A 25,576-nucleotide genomic window follows, 5' to 3' on the forward strand; every position below is an offset into this window, starting at 1 on the left:
TATTCATTCTATATATAATAGTTTGCCTCTGCTCCTCCTAAATTCCCATTCCTTCCCTTCCCTGCCCACCCTCCCCCTTGGCAACCCAGATGGGAATGTTTTTTATACTATGACCCTAACAGAGCTGATCTTGGGAGAGATCATGGACTTGGCAGGGTCTTTCTTGGGCACCTTCATCTCTTTAAGCCGTGCCCATTCCCCCTGGTTGGAGGGCCTCCATGTAACTCTGGTATCAAAGCCTTAAACCATGGCTGACCCTGTAGAGGTGGGATTTTAGGAGGGGGCAGGTTGGAAGAGTGAGGTGGGGAGGGGGGCTGGCCTCAGTCACCTGATTTGCCCCACTAGGTCATAGCCTCATCTGCCAAGATGTGAGGCTGGCCCCACTTCATTGTACAACAACCCCAAACTACAGAGCATCCTGTCAAAATGAAAACAGTAGGAAACCCTCTGATGAATAAGAAACATGGCTTTTTGACATGAAAAGACTCAGTTTGTCGGAACATTTGGTTTTTGTTTTTTTGGGGAAAGGCTTAGACTATCTAAAATTTTTTAGATAGAAGCCACCTCTTCAGATATTTTTTCTCTCAGAAGAAGAGCAGGGCACTAGACACAAAACATTTGATGGGCAGGATTCATATTCAAAATATGGGACATTGACAAGAAAAACTCAGGCTTGCTTTGGGTTGCTGGGGAACTTTCTAATCTGTGAGTGAACATCAGTATTTGGAAGAATCAGAAAAGAATCAGCTTTGGTGAGTGGGGCAGGAAGGAATCTTAGAAATCATCTGTACAGCCATTTATTTTCAATTTCCCTGCCTTTCAAAAGTGATTGTCCTCCCCCCTCCCCCAGCTCCTTGGAACATCTGATTCATTCTGGGTCCCGTGCCCTCTGAAAATCTACAATAGAAGACAAATAAATATCTGAGAGTACACTCTAGGCAGGTCCCAGTAACCTGAATAATTTCTGAAATATCCAGAAAATCCTGGTGGTAGAGTCTCATTAGTTAGCTTAGTAAGTGCTTGATGTACAAAATAAGAATGTCATGAGGAAGGGAGAGTGCCACCGCCCACCCTTGTTCAGGGTGGCTCTCTGCACAGTTGGGGGTCGTGAAGAAGGGCTGGGGAAGCCAGCTTACACAAGGAGCCTCTACCTTGGGAGTTAATAGGCAGGGAAGTTGCTGTCAAAGCCCGAGCATTTCATATCCTGCACAGTTTAGCACAGTTTACACCTCCTCTGCTCTTTACTGTACGTTACCTCATCTCCCCAAGGCCCTGCATCTAAACCATAAACAAGCACACAAAACACGCAGTTCCAACAACCTGGACCCCGCTTCTTGGTTCCTTCTTTGAGCACTGTCCTCCACACCCATCTTTCTTTTTGTTTTACACTTGTTTCAGTTAAAACCATCCTACTCTATCGAAAAAGACCAACTGTCTCTGCTTCATGCAGTTCCCCAAAGCTGGGACAATGAAGCACGTCTGTAGGTTCCCACCCTGCTTGGGAAACTAAATGTCAGGGAAGGAACCCATGCAGGGCAGGCCCTCTACCAGGACAGTGGAGACTTCCTTTTTGTTCTGCCCTGATTAAAGGGCCCTTTCTGCCCTGTTTCTGAAAGGTGTTGAACCATCTGTCCAGTGATCTGCTATCTGCTATCACATCAAGTCAGTTCAAGAGAACTAATTCATTTATTCATTCATTCATGCAGAAAATGACAGGTACTTAGACTAGTCAGAATCACTGAGACAGACAGTGGAATGATAGTTGTCAGGGGGAGGGAAAATGGGGAGTTAGTGTTTAATGGGTACAGGGTTTTAGTTTTATAAGATGAAAAGAGTTATGGAGATGGACGGTGGTGATGGTTGCACAACATTATGAATGTATTTAATACCTTTGAACTGTAGACTTAAAAATGGTTAAGGTGGTAAATTTTATGTTATGGGTATTTTACCACAATAAAAAAAATTGAGGAAAAAAATTACAGAATGTCAGGCCTAACTGAACTAAGGAAAAAGAGTGTTTATGTGTTGGGGTGCGGAGGTGAGATAATGAGGGAGTATGCGAAAGCTTTGCCACCTAAGTCTTGAAACTAGATCTCTATCTGTTTAAGGATTAAGTCAAAACTCAGTACGACACACAAAGGCCCTCTGTGACCTGGCCTCTGATTCCTAATGTAGCCTCACTTCTCTCCTTTCTGGCTTTCAGTCTCACCCCAAACTGCCCTGGCTCAGTGTCTTTCCTCCGCCTTCCTTCCTCCCCTGCCTCACCTAGCTGACTGCTCCTCACTCCCTCTGAGTGAGTTCCAGTCATCCCTCCCCCAGGAAGCCTTCTCTGCCATCCCTGTGGGGTATCCTTTCCCCATGCTCTCCAGCTCCCCGGGGGCTCCTTAATGGCGTGGTCAGTGGCTTTGAGGTCAGGCTCCCCAGCGCTCGGCACAGGGAACACTCAATATTTGTGGACTGAGTCGTGGCGGTGATAAACACAGGGACCCAGCCCCGAAGAGCTGAAGTTACAGAATAAGGGAAAATGTGAAACCTCGCAACAGGCTCCCTCCTTGCGGCTCAGGGACCACCTGGGGGGATGACTATTTAAGAAGCACCAATTCTTCCTGGGTGGATTTTATGAGATTCCCGGCCTCTGAGGGGCACTGGAAAGATAAATGAGGTGATATTTATGAAGTGTCACCTCTGATGCAACATGCTATGTGAGGGCCAATAATTAACTTGTGAGGCTGTAGCTTGCAAGAGGCATCTGGACACTGTCAGGCTGCCCTCACTGCCTCTGCTTACAAAGCCAGCCATTCTGCCTTGATCTACAGCGTTTGCGCTGCATACAAAGCCATAGCAAGGGGGTATATTTCCTAGAGGAAAGTCTGCTGTGGAAATTGTGTCCCATCATGAGAAGTACAGGGGTGAAGGCACTTGCAGGGTGACACTCGATAGGGGATGCTGAGGCACACAGATGCAGCTTGGGGCCATGAGGAACTCTCTAAGAAAAAGATACGCAGAGGAATAATGGGGTGGGAGGTATTAACTGTTCAATTTATTTCTTTATTTTGAAAGCATCTGATAGGAAATAGAAGGATTATACTAAGAATGGCCTTAGTTCCAATGAAGAGACATCAGATGCAAGTTCTCAGCTTGGGGGGAGTTTCTGTTCTCTAGTGTTTATCATTTTGCATAGTTCGAACACAATTACCACAACTTTAAGGGCAGACGCTGATAACGGAAGATCTGTAGCTATTTGGGCTTATTCTGTTCAGAGTAAGCTTAAGTACACACTGATGCACACAGACGCAGATGTACAAAACCGTGCCACACAAACCCCCAAATTCATGTGAATCATCAGAACAGTATTCATAAAATACTTTCTCTTGTCACAGCAGGCTCACATTCATTATCTCCTTTGGTCCTGACACCAACACTCTGAGGTGGGCCAGCACAGGATTATTTCCCCTGCTCTACAAGTGAAGTAGAGGCCCCTGGAGTGAGGAGGCTTGTGTAAGATCACTGGCTGAGTTGTCAGATTCTGTTATTGGGTGATTTTCAACATGTGATTGAAGACAGTAAACAATGGAGTTGGGGGAACCATTGCTAGTTTGCCTTCTTCCCCACTGCTCTTCACCCTTGCAAAGTGTGTGTGTGTGTGTGTGTGTGTGTGTGTGTATAGAATATCTGTTACAAGCCAGCAACCGGGGCACAGATTCTCTATCTTACATACTTATGAAATGAGTAGTTCAATGAGGCACATCAAGGTGATAGACTACTGGTTAGTGTTTCAGAGAGTTTATCACCCATATGGAGCAGACCGTTTAGAGCTAACAACTCTGGAGGTGTGGAAAGGAAAGCTTAGACCTCATGGGTGATAAACAAATGTTAGAAAAATACCCTACACTTCTTGAAAAAAATCAATTCCAGATCTTCATTCCATTATGATGGCACTGGCTCTGGCAATGCACATTAGCTGCTGGCCTTCGTGGAGCTAACAGCTCTAGAGCAATTCCCATCCAGGAGGAACCTGAGCCGCATCTGTGCCACTGCATAGCCTTGTCACCCAGTATCCATATTTACCCCTCAGAGTGCATCAGTGATAGTCATGACCTTGGAGTGTTCCAGGATAACTGCAGGGCCTCCATCAGCCTGACCAATGCATCCTAGAGATTCTTGTCTATCAAGCATGGACCTTGCCTCTCAGCTCTCTCTCTTTTTTCTATCAGGAAAGTATAAATTTGAAGGAAGAGATATTTGACTGAAAGAAATTCAGGATATCTCAGGGGAAGCTGCTAGCATATCCAATTTAATATTGCCCTCAATGACTAAAGCTACTTCAAGCTCCAGAGAGTTAACTTTCCCAAGTAAATTCTAAGTGTGTGTGTGTGTGTGTGTGTGAGTATGAGTGTGTGTGTGTGTGCGTGTGTGTGTGTTGGGGAGGATGAGCAAGGAGGAAGAAAGAATACAAATTAGAATGCTCTATATATCAATCTCACCAATACTCCTTTTATTTCAGAAGCTTCTTTGCTGGATCGGCAGTGGTGAATTAAGTAAAATAACTTCTCGGCTAATCACCTCCAATCTCTCACATCAGACACTGGTGGTGTTCAAAAGAGAAACCAAGGGACCTACCTAGATGATTCTGCTTTATAGAGCCTTCTGATATCCCTAAATGGAGGAATAGGGCCAAAAGTGCAAGACAATCACTTGAAAAACTAAGCAAGAATGTCAATGTTGAAAGAGGCCATCTGGAACATCTAAGACAAATGCCTCATGTAACAGAAGAGGGGATAGTGCTTCTACACTCATACAGTGAGAAGACAGGAGCTCTCTGGCTGCCTGTGGCTCTGGGGTGAGTGGTTTCCACCACCCCTGCTGCCTCTTTCAAAGGGAAGTGTGGGTTCCATGAAAGGTGCTCAGGATTTGAAAGGCTAGCAGCACAGAGATGGAGAGAAGGGAGGGATTCCTAGCTTGAGGGTGAATTTAGGAAGGTTACTTTGCTTGCACAGGACACTTTTTACCACTATGGTTATTTTTAAGGTAAAACAATAGCTCTCTCTTACTGAAAGCTTACCATGTGGTAGGTCTGTGCCAGGGATTTTATATTTATTATCTCAAAGCCAGTCTCTGAAGTAGTAATTATCATCTCCATTTCATGTCAGACACCCATGAAGTAGCAAACTGGGATTCAAATCTAGCTGCTACCAGTATGCCATAGTGCGATGAGATCTGGGTCTGTAACTGCCATCAGTGGGCATTGATGGTCCATCTGGGTCAGATTTAGATCATCCACATGTGATGCTAAGTCTGTGCTGTCAAATTTATGACAAATGGTAGAATGGACATCTGTTGTTGGCTGCTTAGTATCTTTGTCCCCTCGTTCCAGGTAATGATATCCCCAACTTCCTTTCAGGAACTGTCCCTACCCCATTCTTAGCTATGCAAGAATTTAGAGTGACTCCACGCTTAGCTCCAGGGATGGGCCCCTGGTTAGCAAAGCCATACCCTGGCCACAGTGATTGGTTCAGGAGGGGCACATGACCCAATTAGGCCAATCAAGTGTTCGGAAACACTTGCTGGGGCCTTCTGAGAAAGAAGCTTTTATGCTGTTCTGAGAATGCTGCCTAGTGAGATGTTCTCTCTTCCTATTACCTTGACCGGGGACAAGCTCTAGGAGCTACTTGACTAAGGACAAGCTCCAGGAGCCACTGGCAGCCATCTAGCGACCCTGGGGACAGCCAGCCTTAGGATGGAGCAGACATTATGCACAGTACGGAGGAGTGATGGAAAGTAACTGGGTCCTTAGTGATACTGAGCCACTGGATTAAGCCTTGTCTGATGCCAGAGCCAATCTCTGGATTTTCAGTTAGCTGAGATAATAAATTCTCTTTATTTTTTATTTTTATTTTTAAAAATTAGCTTTATTTTTAAAGTCATTTTGAGTTGGATTTTCTGTTATTGAATATTAAACATTTTAAACTGATACAAAGGGGTGGGCCAAACCATGTATCCACAATCCATGCTGGATGCTTAAGCCAGCAAATACTCTGATCACTCTGTGCATTGGTTACTCTCATTCTGCAGTCAGTAGTGAGGTTTGCACTCATTCCTTTCCATTAAAATCATTAGCAATCGTCCCTCTTTAGAGTGCAAAAATAGGCTGAGAGGATGAAGAAAAAATGAAAATGTCTTCAGCAAGTCATAAACTACTTCCCTCACCTACTTAAAGTTTAAGGACTACCTTAATAGTCCATGTTTAATTGTTAATTGAGAGGTTAAAAATCAAAAATGCCAATTTTGCCTTCGATGAGATGGAAAATTATGCTGCTGTAGAAGGTAACATAATGTAAAACAGCCAACATTACCAAGGCACACAAATGCTTTTGGTATGTAAAATTGCTTTGTAAAATATTTGCTCCATCTGCTGAAAGCGGCAAAGACAATTTTCCCTTGATAGCTAATGGCCCATCTTGGCTGTGTGGCAAGTGATTCGCTGCGGTGGCGGCTCTCATTAAACAGAATGGTGAAAATGTGGTATATAATTCCATACTTATGTAGCATTATCCACTCGCTGCTTCTCGAGAAGTCTGTCCCTCATTAACCAGGCCTCCACCTTGCACCAACATGCAGGCCTAGCAGTTGATTTGACTCGAGAAGTGTTTTGTCCAACTGAGGCACATATGTTGTGCCTCCATTCCAAAGCTCAGCACAACTGCTTCGCCCCGACCAGGAACGCTAGAGAGGTTCATTCCCTTTCAGCTTTCCGGCTCTTCAACTGCTGTTTCTTTTTTCCCCTCTCCACAGGGGGCCATGATTTTCTTTTTAGGCTCACCCTGTTGCGCTGCATGCTGGGGGTTTCAATAGATAAAGATTAAGCATTTCTTGAAATTCTTACTTGAACTTTGCACATACACAAAAGCAGGAAAAATTTTTCCCGTGGGCCAAAGCGGCCACCATAAAAGCCCGACAGGCACTGCCCTTGGTTCATGGTGTATGTGGTCATCTGTGATCACGCTCTTTAAAGGAGTTGTTTACACTATACTCTGAATTACTTCAACATCTGCTAAAAGAACAATTAAAAATAAATAATCCAGGGTGGTTTAAAAAAAGAAGAATATGTTCATGTTTTGGGAATGATATTAAAAAGTAGTTACAGGGCTTCCCTGGTGGCGCAGTGGTTGAGAGTCCGCCTGCCGATGCAGGGGACGTGCGTTCGTGCCCTGGTCTGGGAGGATCCCACATGCCGCGGAGCGGCTGGGCCCGTAAGCCATGGCTGCTGAGCCTGCGCGTCCGGAGCCTGTGCTCCGCAACAGGAGACGCCACAACAGTGAGAGGCCCACGTACAGAAAAAAAAAAAAAAAAAAAAAAAAAAAAGTAGTTACAGCAGCAAGTGGTAGATTTTTTTAAAGATATTTTAAATGTTGGACAATGGGTTTAAAGGCAATTATATTAAATATGAGTGACATCAAGTAAAAACATATGACTGTTTTAAAGATTACACAATATTTTAAAGCAGAAACCACGCAGTTTAAAAATCAACCGTAAATGGTAGTGGCCATAATTATTATTATTGACAATAGGTTTCTTTCTTTCCAGTTAGAGAAATATCGCTGGTTGCGAAAACTGCATATGCTGAAAAAGCTCTTTAGTTGAAAATTAAAAACAAAAGAAAACACATGTGCCCTTTGGACTTGATTTTTCATTCAAGTAGTGGGGAGTGGGGTAAATTTGTCGACCGAAATGGGAGACTATCAGGAGGACTTATATTTTAATTTTATACAAAATAAATGGGCAAGCATCTGCCTTTCTTAATCGGATTCTGTACCTTCTTTGATATTTCCACGTGTACATAAGTATATACTTGAGGCGGATGTGATAGCATTATATATTTAGTATTGTTGTTTTTTCTACAGACCTGCTTATTAAAATACCAGGGTAGTAAATCAGTGAATTCCAAACGTGAGGATTTTTTGTTTGCTCTGGCACAATTACACGAAAGTCTGGGTCTTCTCAAGGGCATCCCTCTCTCACCAAGGGGCATGGAGGACAGACGACCAGAAGCAAATGGCGCAGTGGCCGGCAGAGGAGAGTAAAACCCACTCTGAATCTGTTCCAAATATCTGTGCCTGCTCTGTGGCTTCAAGCAGATATTTCCAAAAGAACTCCAATAGGGACTTCTGTATGTGAAAACATAACCAATTCTTGTTCCTCTCATCTTTTGCTTTATTCCGTCCTTCCACGCTGTTATTGAGAAAACTGGTAGTTAAATTCAATTGATTCAAAATATTCCGGATCCATATGGCCGCCAACCCTGGAGCTGAGGCGATAGCGCCTCACTGCTGTTCTCAAGCATTTGCCTCTCCCCTAGTCCCCAGATGGTGGGAGTAACATTTAAACCTCCTTTTCTCTGCCTTGTACAATAGACCTTGGCACCATTTCAACTGTTTACTCCGGTAATTAACAGCTCTGATACCACAACAATTACAACTCCTATACTCTCACCACAATAATGCTATGAATTAGTGAGAGCTAATGGCTGGAAGGTAGAGGGTTTCCAGACTGTGAGATCTGTGTATTTTTAGAATAAAATAAAAGGTACAAACAGCATGCTTGCAGTAGACAATGATTACCTAGTAATTAGTTTACACAAAGCTTCCTATTTAATGGCAAAACGCTGTAATTAACGTGTGACAGAAAATCAAAGGGTACTTTGTAAGCATATGAAAAATTAACACTGCAGGCCCATAGCTTTATGTACTGATTAGAAGCATATTAAATCAATAGGACACACAAACCAACAGCTTGTATAGCTGATTATTATAGGTCCTCAGAAGGGGGACCCAGCTTTCATTTAACTTGGGGAGGCAATTTTCCTTCTCCTGTCATCTTCCTCAGGCACAGAGAAGCACCTCACACCCAACCCTGGCAGCTTCATGAAAATAGCCATTGAACTGGAAGAAAACATTCTAAGTCATTTTCACAGATAAGGAAAAATATGTAAATGACTAAGACTTTCCAATGATTGCGGTGACGTGCTGCTACACTAATTAGAAAAGACACCAACTGGAACCAGAAAATGAAACAACCGGGTCTCAATCTTGTGGTCAGAAAAGTCTCTACTTTATCAGGTCAATGCCTCTTTATACAACATGTAGGAAGTTTAAATAACTGGAATTATTTTCTGTTTTCAAATTATAAGAAACCAGGCTGCTGTCAAGGTTTATTCTTTTAAAGGCATTATCTGGGTAAATCATTGGGTAGGCACAACTTGGTCAACATTCTGTATCTGCAACAGCCACAATCCTACGTAATGATAATTGATGCATAGAACAATGTTCTGGAAGCCTACAAGATGCTACAGGACCTTCTGAATCACCATAAAAAGATTAAATTGTATGTGCTTGTTCAATATTACCTACAATTTAATTGTAATGCAATTTTATGGTAATATTAATAACAAGTAGCATTTCTTGAAGTCTTATGTGCTAAGTACATTGGTAGCCAATCCACAAAGGTTATCTCATTTAATTCTCACTACCTCCCCAGGAGACAGGTACTAATATTACTTCTCTTTACAGTTGAAGCTATAGAGACCTGGAGAGCTGAAGTGATTTGCCCATGGTTCCCCCTGAGTATCCTCCGTGTGCCTAGGCTATGGAACCCACGAAGCCAGGCCACCTCCTACTTATCCTGAATGTTCAATTATTCATACTAGCCTATTCCAAACCTCATTTTGCTTCAAAGGAAGTTTACATGTCAATCTGGAACAGGAGACTAAAAACAAACAAAATATGTGGTTGCTTATCCAAAAAACAGGGTTTTAAAAACTCACTATATTTTTAATGCTATGTCTGATTGTGAAGATAGGCTACTTACTCTAAGCTCTGTGAGAATTTACAGGTTCACTAAAATGATCTTGCTAGTGTACTAAGTTGAGAAAGGCATTGAAAATTTGTCACCCCCATGAACGATCAAAGGGTGATATCTAAAACTCACTCTCCTCACCCATGCACATAAGTAGGTATGTGAGGCAGTTAGGTTGCAAAGCCAAATCCTACAGGCCCCCCAACAGGGCCTCTTCTCTGAAACTATGAGGTGTGTGTACCAATGGCCCTCTTACATCTCAGCCTGCTGGCAACAGGACAGTAGCTCTCCTTTCAGATGGGAAAGTGAAGAAATTTGAGAGCAATAGCTGTGGGATGTTTGTGTTTCCCACAAGTCTCTGTAGAAAGCAGACAATCTGCCACAAGGGCAGCAGGCCACAACGGCAGGGACCTGAGGGAGAACACTACTCTAAGGCTTTCAAACAACGGGTCTTTCCTAAATGGATTCAGCTCAGTGTGGCAAGGGCAGGGGGCCAGGAGGAGTGGATGTGTGTTCCAAACTAGGTGTGGATCATTTACTAGCTATGTGAACTTGGGCAAGTCACTGCACTTCCCAAGCATCAATTTCTCCATCTGTAAACAGAGTGACAGTACCTTCCGTATCAAAGTGGTGTGGAAGTAAATGAGTAAAAACTTCCGTTTTTTTCTGAGATTGAATGAGTCAATTCACATAAAGTACTGAAATGCCAGGACTCCCATGGATACCAAAATCCAAGATTCCTCAAGTCCCATGTATAAAATGGCATTGCACAGTTGCCCTCCGTATCTGCAGGTTCCACATCAACCAACCGTGGCTCAAATAGGCAATGTTACAATTCTATTATTATTATTGTTAAGAAATATGGGGAAATGTCAAGACTTTATAGTGTATTCATGGGTCTACAATATGCTAAGTCTCACTTGTAGGCCAGTATTCTGGCAACTACTCTTCTAAAGCAGTGTCACCAGGCCTCACTACCACCAAGCCAATCTTCTAGGAGCAAGGGAGGGAAATTTTACCCTTTAAAAAAAGAAAGAAAGAAAAAGGCATGAGAAGGACTAGTACCACAACAAATGTCTACCTGGGTCTCCCTACACTGTCTTATGTGAGAGTATCCAGGAAGGTTTTTCCCCTACAGGTGTCTTTGCTTAAGCCTTTACTCCTACTAAATGAAATCCCCCCGACTGGGGAGTGGGGACTTTGGAGCATGCACACATGTGTAGATTCATTGAACCTTAACAAGCATTGAGTACTTAAGTGAGTGAGTTTACTGGAACCTGTTGGCGGAAGTAGGTTTTGTTAGCTGGTAGGATGAAGAGAGTAAGGTTGGTACCAAGCCACCATGAAAAAAATGAGAGTTGTGCTGTTTTCGTTGTGGCCATCATATAACATTCTGCTTTTCCTTAAATCACCTACATGTCAACACTGATTTTTTAAATGTGACTTCAATGTTTTAGCATTTGTTGATTCCATGACTTTGTTTCAAGTCTCAACTGCAACCAAATAACTCACATTCTCAATTAGATAGGTAGAAAAAAAGATGATCTTTATATTAGATCCTTGAGTCTACACTGAATCATGCCTACGTCTAAAACCAATATTTACATAAGATGCAAGGGCCTCTCAAAACAGTTCAAACTCCCATAAACAGCACTGTTTTTCATCTGTTGCCTACAACATACCAATGAGAACAATCATGGTATCATGTCATAAACTGCTATGCAAATGATGCTATTTGTAAGTATTAACTTAGTTTAGTGCTTACAGTCATATTCTCATTTCTAATAATTCTCCCAGAATGGAATCTTTCTCTGGACTCTTAGCCTGCAGGATAGTCTTTCATCAAGAAGCTGAAATTTTTAATAACCTGCCAGCGTATGTTTTGTATGTGCCAGGCTAGGCTTGATGACACAACATCTTCATTATCAAAAGAAACAGGTCGGGCCTCCCTGGTGGCGCAGTGGTTGAGAGTCCGCCTGCCGATGCAGGGGATACGGGTTCGTGCCCCGGTCTGGGAGGATCCCATATGCCGCGGAGCGGCTGGGCCCGTGAGCCATGGCCGCTGGGCCTGCGCATCCGGAGCCTGTGCTCCGCAACGGGAGAGGCCACAACAGTGAGAGGCCCACATAACGCAAAAAGGAAAAAAAAAAAAGAAAAGAAACAGGTCTACAAACTGTAATAGGACATTAAAACATGCCTGTGCTCATAAAGTAATGTTTTGATGTCTAAATGAGCACCATTATGATGGTCTTCTGGAACAAAAGATAATTCTAATCCTAAATTTTCAATAGCTACACTCAGTGGAGATTGTGGTTCACTTCCACTCTGAATGCGATTTCACTTTGAAGGCAAAAGGATATCAAAGGTCTCCTACAAAAAAAAAAAAAGCTCTTCAGACCTACTTTATTTTTTATTTTTATTTTTGGCTTCTAACCACACCCTGGCCAAGCACAGGTCTCAGAGTGTAAAAAGATTTCATAATAATGATTTTTCCCTTGTTAAGTTAAAAAAAAAGATTTAAACAGATTATTAATTATTCAAAAGTGTCACATTTGACAACATTAACAATAATGCCAAATGTATTTGGTGACAATTTAAAACGGTATTGTTTAAAATAATTGAAATTAAATAATATATATTCAGGTTTCTAAATGCAATTCAGCCAAATGCTAATATTTTAAATATTTTTAAAACTTAAAGTCAAACATTTCAAATTTATCATAGTCTAGTGTCAGGAGAATTTTATGAAAATTGGTTTGAAATATTGAGACCAGCAAATACTTTGTACACTAACATTTCAGTCTTTTAGATTAAAGAAGTCATACTTTTCATGGTTTAATCTCAACAGTTTTGCTTAAAATTTTTTTTTATATAAGATGAAACAAAATCTAGTCCAAGGAGAACACAAGAGAAACCTCTATGGGACTCAAAATTAAATACATTTTCCCTGTTTTATTTTTTCTAGAAGAGTAATTCATTTTGGTATCCTTTAAATAATACGTAAAAAGCTGGCCATGACAAGTACTGCATTTAGTCCATTCACTGATGGAGGGGGAAGAAAAGCCCAGAATAGATCATGAGAACAGTAACATTTATCAAAGGGAACTCTCTCTTCTGACTATTCTCTAGATTTATTCGTCATTTCACTTTCACAAGAATAATGGGGTTCTCTCTTGTGTGCCCCTCCCTTTCTATCACTTGTGTCTTGATTCATATACTCATATAGTGGGATGCTCAAAGCAGATGCAAATGACTGCAGAGCCCACTACTACAGACATCGGTGGGGAATGAATCAGTTAAGGGAATTTGCGTCTGAATTTTCCCCATTAGTTATGCTTTCACCAGTAGCTCAGCCAAAACAGAGACTGGGATTAAAAGAAGCCAGGCAAGTCAAGGTCTCTGGATGCAAAATGACGCAACTTTTAGAATGGTGGGGATAATTCATATATGAGGCCATGTAAAACTAATTATTAAGCAAGTTTGAAACAGACTAAGAAGTTGTACAATTCATCCTTCCACCAGTATGTGTGGAAAAATCTGTACACGTCACTCATATGCTAAGAGTTTTTACCTATTCTGTTCTTGCCGGGAGATTTTCTTGCTGGAATGTGTTATTTTCTCAACATCTCACAGGCACCAGCAGTTACATAAATTTCCTTGAATTGTCTTCAAAAACATATGACTGCTGACAGAATGCTATTATACATTAGCTTCCAGGTGACAAGCATTCACTAATAGAATTTCTCTCTCATAATAAAATACAACTAGCTTAATAACAACACTTGTTAGAAGCATATGATCAAGACCCACTTATAGCAAATGATTAGATTTGTAATGTTATTTGAATATGGTAAAAAGATTACTTCCTAATTATCATAATCAATTTGAGGACTTTTAGGGCTCCAAGAAGGAACATTTAAAATAACCTAATAACCTCATTCACTTTGTATATAAGAACTAAGGCCAAAGAAAGTAAAAAACTTGCCTAAGGTTTCACTGCTGGTAGGTAACGCAGCTGAGTCTAGAAGGTGCCTTATCTTCTAGCTGAGCCTTTTGCTTTATCTCCTATCTGTTCACAGACACTTCGGGTTTAAGTCACCATCAAACACTCACTTGTGCCCATTTCTTGCTCCAGTCTTCACGGCTGTACCTCTGACTCTCCTTTAGGACCCACTTGTAGCACTTTAGGTGGGAAGGAAAGTCACAAAATGCAGTCCCATTTCCTCCAAACTCATCGTTCATTTTAAAGAGCCAACGTTGGATTTCCAGGTGATCAATGACCAGCTGACTCACCTGTTCTATTATCTGTGGGGCCAAAGACACAGCAACATTTAGTTTCCTGGATTCCTTCTTATTGTGTTAACTTAGTTGTGGTACTTCTCATGTGTCTTTATTTCAAACAGTCTGTTCATTCGGTTTTCTTCTAGTTATTAAGACAGATTAGAAGAAGTTTTATGTGATACATGTATGTGTGTATATATATATATATGTATGTGGTGTGAAGAAACCACTCACCAGTGGGACTAAAGACATATTTAAAAGTATAATCTTATTTATGAGAAATTATGAAATTATCATTTGCTGGCTTTTAAAGGCAAAAGGAAAAAACCTGTGAATATCTGTAATTGAATCTTGATACTGTTTTCTTCCTTTTTCAGAGAATTATGTGTTTACTTATTCTTCAATTTTTTTTTTTATAGTTTCAAGATTGTAAAAAGTTATAGTCTTGAAAACTTTAACTGTTTGGAGCTTTGCTGAGCTTTTAAATGTTCTAGTCTATAAAGCATTTAATTTTTTCCTCGTTAGTGTACGTGAAATACATTCATTCGGCCGGTCAGTTGACAAAGTGTATTATGTGTATTGTAGGTACAAGACAGATAAAGGAGATAAAACACTCATGAAAGCAACTTTCTTGGAATACACAGCTATCCTACATCTTATTTGAAACTATTCCCTCAAGAACCAGGCTCAGTCACATGAATGTTTCAGGGATAGAAGTTCAAGCTCTAATATCACAGTAATAATAATGATGATAATATCTAACATCATTGAACTCTCAGTAGGATCTAGGCCTTTGGCTAAGCTCTTTTTTTTTTTTTTTTTTTTTTTTTGCGGTATGCGGGCCTCTCACTGTTGTGGCCTCCCCCGTTGCGGAGCACAGGCTCCGGACGCGCAGGCTCAGCGGCCACGGCTCACGGGCCCAGCCGCCGCGGCATATGGGATCCTCCCAGACCGGGGCACGAACCCGTATCCCCTGCATCGGCAGGCGGACTCTCAACCACTTGCGCCACCAGGGAGGCCCTGGCTAAGCTCTTTATACGAGTTTTCTTTTCTTTCTCTCTCTCTCTCTCTTTTTTTTTTTTTTGGCCACACCACGTGTCTTGTAGGATGTGGGATCTTAGTTCCCTGCAGGGATTGAACCCGGACTCTTGGCAGTGAGAGCATGGAGTCCTAACCAGTGGACCACCAGGGAATTCCCGAGTTTTTTCACATAACACTCATAAAAACCTATGAGGTAGACATCATTATTAATTCCGCTTTATGTATAAATAACTGAGACTCAGCTAATTTAAATAACTTGCCCATGGTCACACAGCATTGAGTGGCAGAGCAGAGACTCCACCCAGGCTGCTCTGAGTCCAATACCTAAGCCCATTTCTTCTCCACTGTGCTGCCCATCTCAACCTGCAGAGAGGTGGAGGACAAGGGTGAGGTGGAGAAGGAAGTGAGGAGCAAGAGAAGCAACTTTCCAAACAGTCAACAAGCCACTGGGGATAAGTTTGAATCAGACAAAAGTCTATAGCAAGATTACTTAATTATAAGTAATACTGTTCTAGTACAGCCTTGGTGAAAAATAACTCATTAGATCACAAAATGATTTTTTTGTTTGGTCTTCTCATCCGACTTTCCAGTCTATACTTCACAGAAAAAACAATACTAAGCGTTCTCTCTCCTGAGCCTACCCCATGTTGTTCTTGGCCATGGTCTGTGCTTAAGGAGGCCTCTGCAGCACTATTCTCTTCACCTTTGATAAGTTTTTGCTCACCAAATGGATTTTTTAAAGCTAAAGAGTGTGAAAGAACTCGAGATTATAGTTCTGTTGAAATCTGGAGCTGGAAGATTAAAATTATTTTGATTAAAGGCACAATCTGTTCTCTTGAGTTGTGTCTTTCCAGCAAATCTTCCTGGGGGTGTTACACTATGCAGCAGTGTAGAAGTGATACCAAAACAGGCATACTTGGGATCCCTGGAAGCCCCATGCAACCATGGGGTATTTAATTAGGGTGAAAATGAAATTGTCTTAGCTCCCTAATTATCAAGTAGTGTCTGTGGATAATTTGGGTGTTTAAATGACAAGTACTCTGGTCTACACACCATATGGCTATGAGCATAGCCTAGGAAGGTTTTTTAAATGTGACTTCCAAGTTTACATCCCTTCTTTTCTACTGTTGTGTTGAGAAGATAGATTCTATTTGTTGTATTATGGTCATACATTGCAGAAGTAGAAATGGTCTTTGGACTGTTAATATCCAATAAAATTCTTTTGCCAGTGTAAGGAAAGTTGTTCTGGCACAGCCTTTTTCATTGTATGTTTGGATGTATTGTATATTTGGAAGTTTCAACTACTAACAGAATTATTATCTGTTTCTTCTAAATCCTATTATTTGTTGCTTCTGAGAATCCTATAAATGGGTGCCTGTTGATGAATCCCATACAGTAATGAAAAGGATCAATAGTATTGTAAAGACTGCACCACTGGAAAGAATTATGTGCTATCTTTAAGTGAAAATTGAACAGTGCTTTAAAATAGCATCATCATTTTTGATTATTTAACCAAAGCTATCAATATTTCATATGGAACACATGCCAGAAAGAGAACTTGCATGGTTACTTTATGGAACAAAACAGGGAATGCTCACTGTGCTCAAGTTGGATTTTTTAAATAAATAAATAACTTAATCATAAACCAATGACTTTATGCTATTGCCAAACATTTATCATTTTCTATTTGAATCTCTCTGTTCAAAAGATGTAATATGGGGCTTCCCTGGTGGCACAGTGGTTGAGAGTCCACCTGCCGATGCAGGGGACACAGGTTCGTGCCCCGGTCCGGGAAGATACCACATGCCGTGGAGCGGCTGGGCCCATGAGCCATGGCCGCTGAGCCTGCACGTCTGGAGCCTGTGCTCCGCAACGGGAGAGGCCACAGCACTGAGAGGCCCGCGTACCGCAAAAAAAAAAAAAAAAAAAAAGTAATATATTTTTTAATTGCCATACATTTTATACTGGTGTAGGGCAGAAGTAGAAAAATGTCTACTGCTAAAATCCAACTGATAGCCAGGAATATTTATTAACCTAAATTAAGATAATCACAGCTTTCTTTCCCCAGCTTTAAGTTTATGATGCATATCGGTAAAAAGTCAGTGGTATTGATTCATTACCATCTGCAAATTCAAAACGCTGACATATTCAGATAGGCACTATGTGGAAAAATCTCAGTGGAGTACTTCAGTTCTTGTTGACCTTAGACATACATTTTCCAAACAGATAGCATGGACCTCAGTTATAACTTAGTTTATTGTGATACAATTTGCACATGCCATAGGTGAAATGACACCCTTCAAATCCAATTTGTCTATGAGGAGAGGTTTTTATCCTACTTCTGAATATCAGTATTAGGGGGAGGCTTTACTGCATTAAATGTTCCTGCATCTTTAACCACAGTTTACATATAAAGTTCTAAAATATTTCATAGCAAAGACAGCCTGAGTTCTCACCAATGGGGACAAAAACAAGACTCACTCAGTGTAAATATTGCACATATTTTAAGTTTAAGGCTTTGAAGATTGTTTAATATACATGTATGAAATTGTATCATTTAAAAATGCATCTCACTTGTATTAAGTCTATCAGCCTAGTATTCTACAGGGAAGCAGAGTTAAGCAATCCACTCTGTTACCTTAAAATTCCAGTGGAGGTTAATGACAATGGAAGGGACATGCCAGGTTAGGAGGAGCCCCTCTCTTTAAATCCTATTAAGATTGCCAGTGACTTTTCTAGACGCTGCCATCTTTAAGAGGAACTTCCTTCATTAGCCCATGTATTGCTCAAGAACACTCTATCTAGCAAGACTAAAACAATTTTGGGGCAATTTAATAAGCTAAATTTTCAAATTAGTCTCTGAAAAGTATGATTTGTTGAAAAGCTTGGTTTTGGGGCTCAGCAGCTATGAGGTGCAGAGCATCAGGATCAGGCAACTGAGAGAAGAAGCGTGATCCCTAAATATTGTCCCTTACAAACATCCTCATTGTGTACAGTTCTTTAGTTTCCCTAGAAGTGGGTGCCCAGAATCACTTGTGATTGGCTCAGAGTAATGGTTAATAGATGTATTGAAACAGAGGTTAGGAAATGTTAACAGCCCTTTGTCTTTTATTTTCTGTATTGTGAAAAAAAATAGCAGTTAAATGGGAGAACACCTGCCAGAGCTAACTCAAAGTGGCTAATTTCTAGTTCTCTAGTGGCTACTTTTTTAGTGACTAATATTATATAATAGTTCTCCAAATAGTTAGGGCCCCAACTGTCTGCTGGAAGAATGCATAGCCATAGACTCGGACCAAGGCAAAACCCAGAAGCAGATAGTTTTCCTCCTAGAGCCATTTTACTTCCCCTTTCTGGGATTTTCCCCCCTCCTTCCTATGTGGCTACTTCCTGAGGAGCTAGGATTTTTTTTTTTTTTTACAGAGCCACAGATATCTGCAGCCCTCTGCCACATGCCCTTTGCAACATGACTCGGCAGAAAGGGCTCACTCCCTGGTGCTTTCCAAACCTGCTCCTTTTAGCCAAAATTGACTCTCACATTTCTTAGGGTCCTGCTAACTAATATATTGATGAACTAATCCATGTTAAGGCAATAAATATTGATAGCAGATTAATATATGAATAGGGCCTTCAGTTCCTTAATCCAAATGAATAAATACTTTGGGAATTACAACAATTTCTATAAGGCCCCTAGGAAGACACTTTGAAACATGAAGGCCTAAAGTAGATCCCATCAACTCAACTCAAGTATTCCACAATATTCTTCATTGGGTAGGGCTGACACCAGAAGACCTAAAGTTCCCATAAGGTCAAGAGAATATGAAATATTTAAACAGAGCCTCGCCTGTCCACCATGCATACCTGCTGGTGACTATAGACGTCATATATTCCAGGAGGGACTGGCACATTGGCGCTTTCAAAGACCCGTTTACTTCCGGACTTGGTACTATAGAAGTGAGCTAGTTCAGGCTCTGGGCCCAGGATGGGTATGTCTAACATATCCGACACAGCTAAATCATCTCTGTGGAGGAGGCCGCTGACAATGTAGGCTTCTTTTCCTTGGATGAGATTTCTTATTCTTTTGATTGCCTTGGGACTGTACATCAGGTGAGTGGCCAGGCACATATGCTGCTTCTGGGGGGAGATCATATTATTCTTGTTAAAAGGTGTTCTTTTTCTGGTCCACACACCTAATTTATAATGTTACACACAATAAATGCATTATTAATAACAGGCTGGGTTATGAACTATCCCGTTGTTTAGCAGTTTAAATTGATAAAAGCTGTTGGGGTGAGGTTCCATAATCGCTCACATCTTTAGTGTGTTGGAAATAGGCTCACTGGGAATAGAACTAATTACTACGCATCTGTATTTATTTGATCCACGTGGAATTATCCTTCTGTCAGAAGGAAAAGAGGCTGTTGGCCTTTGGATAATAGTGATTCATCTCTGCAACACTTCTGGCAAGGTTTAACACTAAAGCGTCTGGAAAATCAATACAAAAAAATGAAGAAAAAACCCCACAGTATTCTTCACTGTTCAGGACTCCTATTCTGGCAACCCTTTAAATGATTCAGTAGGAAAAAGGCACTTGACTTGATACTCTCTTCCCAAAGTTCTACCAAAAATTTCATTTCAGAGACTACATATTGTTATGATGGTTATCATGGCTCTTAGCCAACACTCCAGAAAGGATTCACGAATGGAAAATATTTGAGAATTTCAGCAAGACTCAAATTTCTTTTCCAATGGAAAACTCTTTTTATTTTTGACTACTTAGACCCAGCTCAGCAATACATGTGACTGTCTCATTCAATTAAATAAATAATTCCAGCATGTCTAATAAGGGGCAGAGGATGGAGCCAGATGGTCAACACACACCAAAACTAATACAAGCATATCTCTGCACTCAAGGAGTGGGGACACAGATGAGTACCATTAATGCATAACTAATACAAGGCAGAGAAGGGCCATAAAGAGCTACAGAGGGCCTTGGAGACAGGGAGGAGGGAGGCAGAGGCCACATGCTAGTGGGGAAAGCTGAAAAGGCAAATTACTCCTTCTTCTTCACTCAGTTTCCTCATCTGTAAAATGCGTATAATAGTAGTAACCATCTCATAAGGATGCTATGAGTATTAAATGAGATAATGCATGTAAAACACTTATAATAGCGCCTTGGATATAAGCACTTAATGAATGTGAGCTTGGATTATTGTTATGAAAGAGGTCGGGGTTGAGGTAAGTTTTGAAGGATGGGTAGGATTTTAGCAGGTGAGGATGGCCATAGCCTAGGCTGGAATATGGGAACCCAAGATTGTGCTCACTTCCTCTAGAGAAGAGGGCATCATGGCACATGAGAAAGTGCTGGGGCTTAGGAGTCAAATGGTTCTGTCTTTGAATCCAGCTCTATCCATTATAAACAACCTGAACTTGGGCAAATGACTTGGACTCCTTGAGACTAAGTTCCTCCATCTTCTGAAAGGGAATAAAAATACCCATTTGATGGGTTCCTCTAAGGATAAAATAAGATCATAAATGTTTAACATCTATTATAATGCATGGCATTGAGTTGATATTCGATCAATGGTAGTAATTATCAATGTTATTATGGAGAAAACTTAAAAAAAATAAAGTCATTAAAATGTCATGCAAATAATATAATGCAAGACGTGAGAGTCTTAATGGAGTTCAAGGGATTTTGTAGACTAGCACCTTCTCTCCTGGTTTTAGTGAAAATCATCTACTCAACATGGCATTGAAGTGTGGAGAAATTCCGAGCCACTATTTGGGGGAGTATCTGCTGCACCAGTTTGCAAACTGTTGGAGGGTATGACTGCTGAGTATAAGAGAAAGCAACTGAGGAGAACCCCTGGATTTTAGTCCTGTCTGAATTTGTAACTTGCAAGTTGATTTAGAAAACTCTATCTTTCTGAGCCTTGGTTCCCCACATTCAAATGAGGGGTTGAATTAGAAATCTCTAGGGTCCTTCCAGCTGTGATACAACGTTCCCTTTAAAACCAAAGCTCTCTGGACATACTGTTTAATGAGTACAGAGTTACTGCTTGGGATGTTGAAAAAGTTTTGAAAATGGATGATATGATGATTGCACAACAATGTGAATGTACTTAATTTCATTGAACTGTACACTTAAAATGATTTAAATGGTAAATTTTATGTTATGTATATTCCGCCTCCCCCACCAAAAGACAAAATAAAAATCTCCTCTGAGAAGAGGATTTTATGATTTACCCTGTTGAACTCTTACTTCAGAGGAAGTGTTATATTCTAAGCTCTTTAGATCTATGCAGTATGCCTTTTCTTAATTTAAATCCATTTTCAAAAACCTGCTTCTGAGAATGCAGCTCTAGGAAATCTGGTGTTCCATTAGACAATGGCTGGTGACAGCAACTCGTGGGTTTGTGTTTCCCATATAATTGATCACTGTTTATCCCCCTTGTTTATTTCACTCCTTTCCTTTCCCTACAAATTATTCCAATGAGGAAATGTGAAAAAATAATGAGTCTTGTAGAACTGGTGACTTGAGTCACAAAGTATGTGGTAGGCTTTTCAGGGTACCTAGAAGAATGTTTCAAAGGGGGCAATCCTCTCATGTTAAGTACTCTTTCATTTGATCCATACAACACTGTACCAATTAACAGTCCCTGTTTTGGAGATGAGGAAACTGAGGCTCAGGTGATTTGCCCATAGTCACACAGCTGGTAGATAGCAGAGGCAGGATTCAAATTCAGTATTAGTACAGTTCTCATGCCATAGCTGCCATGATTTCTCCCATTGTACAGATTGAGTAGTGAGGTCTGGTAGTTTTATGAAGTGTGATGAGGGGCTGGTAGATGCAGCAATAGAACCTACCATTAAAGTTGCACATTTCCGGCCAGAATGGATTTCTGTCTGCTCTAGGGTTGTTTATCTCTCTTGGCAAGTATTCTACCCAACTCTATTATGTCATCTCTGGGCATGCCTTATTCTTCAGGCAAGATGGTACCACAGTATTGTGTTCAACGTGTGTTTAATAAAGATTTGAATTAAGTGATGGCAGAGGACACATTACTGACCACAGGTCTTGTGTGACCATTTAGAGAAAATCAGTATCATCAGATCCAGGCTGTGGATTAACACAGATGACAAAAATCTAAAATGTTTCTGGGCTTCCCTGGTGGCGCAGTTGTTGAGAACTGCCTGCCAATGCAGGGGACACGGGTTCGAGCCCTGGTCTGGGAGGATCCCACATGCCGCGGAGCAAGTGGGTCCGTGAGCCACAACTACTCAGCCTGCGCATCTGGAGCCTGTGCTCCGCAACAAGAGAGGCCGTGACAGTGAGAGGCCCATGCACCGCGATGAAGAGTGGCCCCTGCTTGCCACAACTAGAGAAAGCCCTTGCACAGAAACAAAGACCCAGCACAGCCAAAAACAAATAAATAAATAAATAAAATTTAAAAATAAATAAATAAAATAAAATGTTCCTAATTCCATAACATTATAGCTACATTTAATTTATCACCACTAATTTTTTTTTCACCTGAGACAAAAGGTAGTTGCTTAGGATGTCTTCATAAACATTAAAATGTCCAAAAATAGACATGATGACTTTATAACAGCATTTTCACCATTACAAATTCAAACATTGTAGAGTAACTTGGAGAGATGTACAAACAGATTTTTGGCACACTTTTAAAAAATCTCCTCAAAGCCATGCATTTGAAAGAAAGTCAGCACTGATGCAATCTCTCAAATCCATAACTAAACACAAGCAGGAAATTATTTGAAAGTAAGAGTTTAATTTTTGTGTTTTAGAGAGGTGATTGCCTATGAGTGATTAATTACTCAAATAATTTAAACTTAAACTATAAGAAGTATTAAGTACTTAAAAATATTTCCTAATTGTTTCTATTCACAGAGATGCAAACCTACACTATGAATGTAACCCCGTGCATCTGTTAGTACCAACTGCCTATCTCCTCTTAGAAGGTGAAGAGTGGACAGTGAGGATTCACTTCTCAGGTAATAGGACTGCAGAGCTGGAAAGGACTTTGAAATTATCTAATCCATCACCTCATTTTACAGATGAATAACAGAGGACCAGAGAGGTAAAGAGGCTTGCCCAAGGCCACAAGGTCATCCAGGAACAAGGCTGTCATTCCAAATCAGGATAGGGTTCTGGGGTCAGACAGATTTGGGTTCATACTCTGGCCCCACTAGTAACTTGGGATTAGAAGATGAGTGTTGGTTTCCTTAGCCAAAGAAGGAAATTGATAATTTCTGTCTTGCTGCTGTGTTCTAAGTATCAAATGAGAAAATGTATGCTAAGCATTTGATAAATGTTAGCTGTTTACTCACTTTCCTTTTCCCAAATCTAGTGCCCCTTCCCCATTCCATGCCTCTTCAATGTATATGGGCATTTCAGATATGCAGAAACTGTTTATTAGCAGCTACCAGGCATTAGCTCCAGTTTCTGGCTGGAGAAAATCAGGAAATTAACCACACGCTAATGATAGTTCCTTGCTTCCCAATATCCACAGTAGCTCTGACATTGAGGCCAGGGAATAGCTAGGAAGCACCAAAGCAATGCTTGCATTGGTGGAGGATATTGGGGAGTTTCTAAGATTATAAGTAAGTGGTGATGATTTGTCTGCTTTTTTTTTTAAGATTTAATTAATTAATTAATTAATTTATGGCTGCATTGGGTCTTCGTTGCTGCACGCGGTCTTTCTCTAGTTGCGTCTAGTGGGGGCTACTCTTCGTTGTGGTGCGCGAGCTTCTCACTGCGATGGCTTCTCCTGTTGTGGAGCATGAGCTCTAGGTGCGCGGGCTTCAGTAGTAGTGGCACGTGGGCTTCAGTAGTTGTGGCTCTCAGGCTCTAGAGTGCAGGCTCAGTAGTTGTGGCGCATGGGCTTAGTTGTTCCACAGCATGTGGATCTTCCTGGACCAGGGCTCGAACCCATGTCCCCTGCATTGGCAGGTGGATTCTTAACCACTGTGACACTAGGGAAGCCCTGTCTCCTGTCTTTTCTCTTGCTTGTCCTGATCCTGCACTTGTTTCCTCTTCCATAGCCAAATAGTGCCAATGAAACAGAACTAGGCAGAGAGCTTTTATGGGAATATTGAGGTATCTAGTTATGAAAAAATAAAATCTTCATTTTGGTAAGAGAGAGTAAAATTCACTGAGTATACCAGCAAAGTAGAAATGGTGTAGCATCCCTCCCCAGCCCTGGCAGGATTTTTTTTTCCTTTGGTCAAATCATGGTGCATCTGAAGTGTTAATGGGTAGTAACTCAACACATAGATACTTCCTACATGAACCATGCAATCAGTTTCTTTGACAATAGATAGAGAGTTGACTTTGGTGCATCCCACTTATGAATGAAGAGAGCTATCTTCACCAGCAAATTCAGACCTTTAGATTATATTAAACAGTCTCCTCAAAAGTGCATAGTCAATTAGGTTATTTGTTTGTTTGTTTGTTTATCTATCTATTTATTTATTTATTTATGGCTGCGTTGGTTCTTCATTGTTGCATGCAGGCTTTCTCTAGCTGCGTCAAGCAGGGGCTGCTCTTTGTTGCAGTGCGTGGGCTTCTCATTGTGGTGGCTTCTCTTGTTGTGGAGCACGGGCTCTAGGCACATGGGCTTCAGTAGTTGTGGCACACGGGCTCAGTAGTTGTGGCTTGTGGGCTCTAGAGTGCAGGCTCAGTAGTTGTGGTGCACAGGCTTACTTGCTCTGAGGCATGTGGGATCTTCCTAGACCAGGGATTGAACCCGTGCCCTCTGCATTGGCAGGTGGATTCTTAACCACTGTGCAACCAGGGAAGTCCTCCATTAGGTATTAAAATGTTGATTGTTTACCATGGAAAGCTTAAATTCTTGTTAAAATATAGAGAAATTCATTTCAAGCCATCTCTTGCACTACCTTATTCTAGAATGTGCCCCATGGTTCTATGAATTTCCCAGAAGTTCTTCTCTAGGGATGAGATTCAACTCAGAATTCATTCCATTCATTAAAAATCAGTTCTAAGAAAGTTAAAAAAAAAATCTGAACCTTGTTCATTATGAACCATGTGATACGGTAAATAAGACCAAATTCCCCTGAGGGACAAAAACCCCATGGAATAACAAGGAATACCAGTGTGGAAATCAGAAAGCAGGGGCCCTGGTCTAGATTCTGTCCCTAACTAGCTTTGTGACCACAGGCAGGCCCAGCCTTTCTCTGCCTCGGTGTTCTCCACACAAAATTAAGAAAAAGCAACCGTAGATGTTATAATTTCACCTAGTTGATGGTACAACCCAATAACTACAATTAGGCTTCAGCTACAGAGAAACCGGGCAGCAGTAGCTCAGCTAAGTCTGCAAGTTAAACTGGGATATTTATTTCCTATCGTCCGACCTGTAGT

General features: G+C 41.1%; 1 protein-coding gene across 2 annotated transcripts in view; it reads right to left on the minus strand.

Annotated features, from left to right (window-relative positions):
• Positions 1-25,576, minus strand: part of IQCH (IQ motif containing H) — a 99,712-nt gene that overhangs the window by 55,231 nt on the left and 18,905 nt on the right. For both annotated transcript variants that reach the window (XM_060095207.1, XM_060095206.1), the window contains exon 5: positions 13,966-14,157. In XM_060095207.1, coding sequence (XP_059951190.1) covers positions 13,966-14,157 — 192 coding nt within the window. The remainder of the gene's footprint in view (positions 1-13,965; positions 14,158-25,576) is intronic.

Source organism: Mesoplodon densirostris, chromosome 4 (assembly GCF_025265405.1).
Source record: "Mesoplodon densirostris isolate mMesDen1 chromosome 4, mMesDen1 primary haplotype, whole genome shotgun sequence".
In the NCBI taxonomy this organism is placed as follows: Eukaryota; Metazoa; Chordata; class Mammalia; order Artiodactyla; family Ziphiidae; genus Mesoplodon; species Mesoplodon densirostris.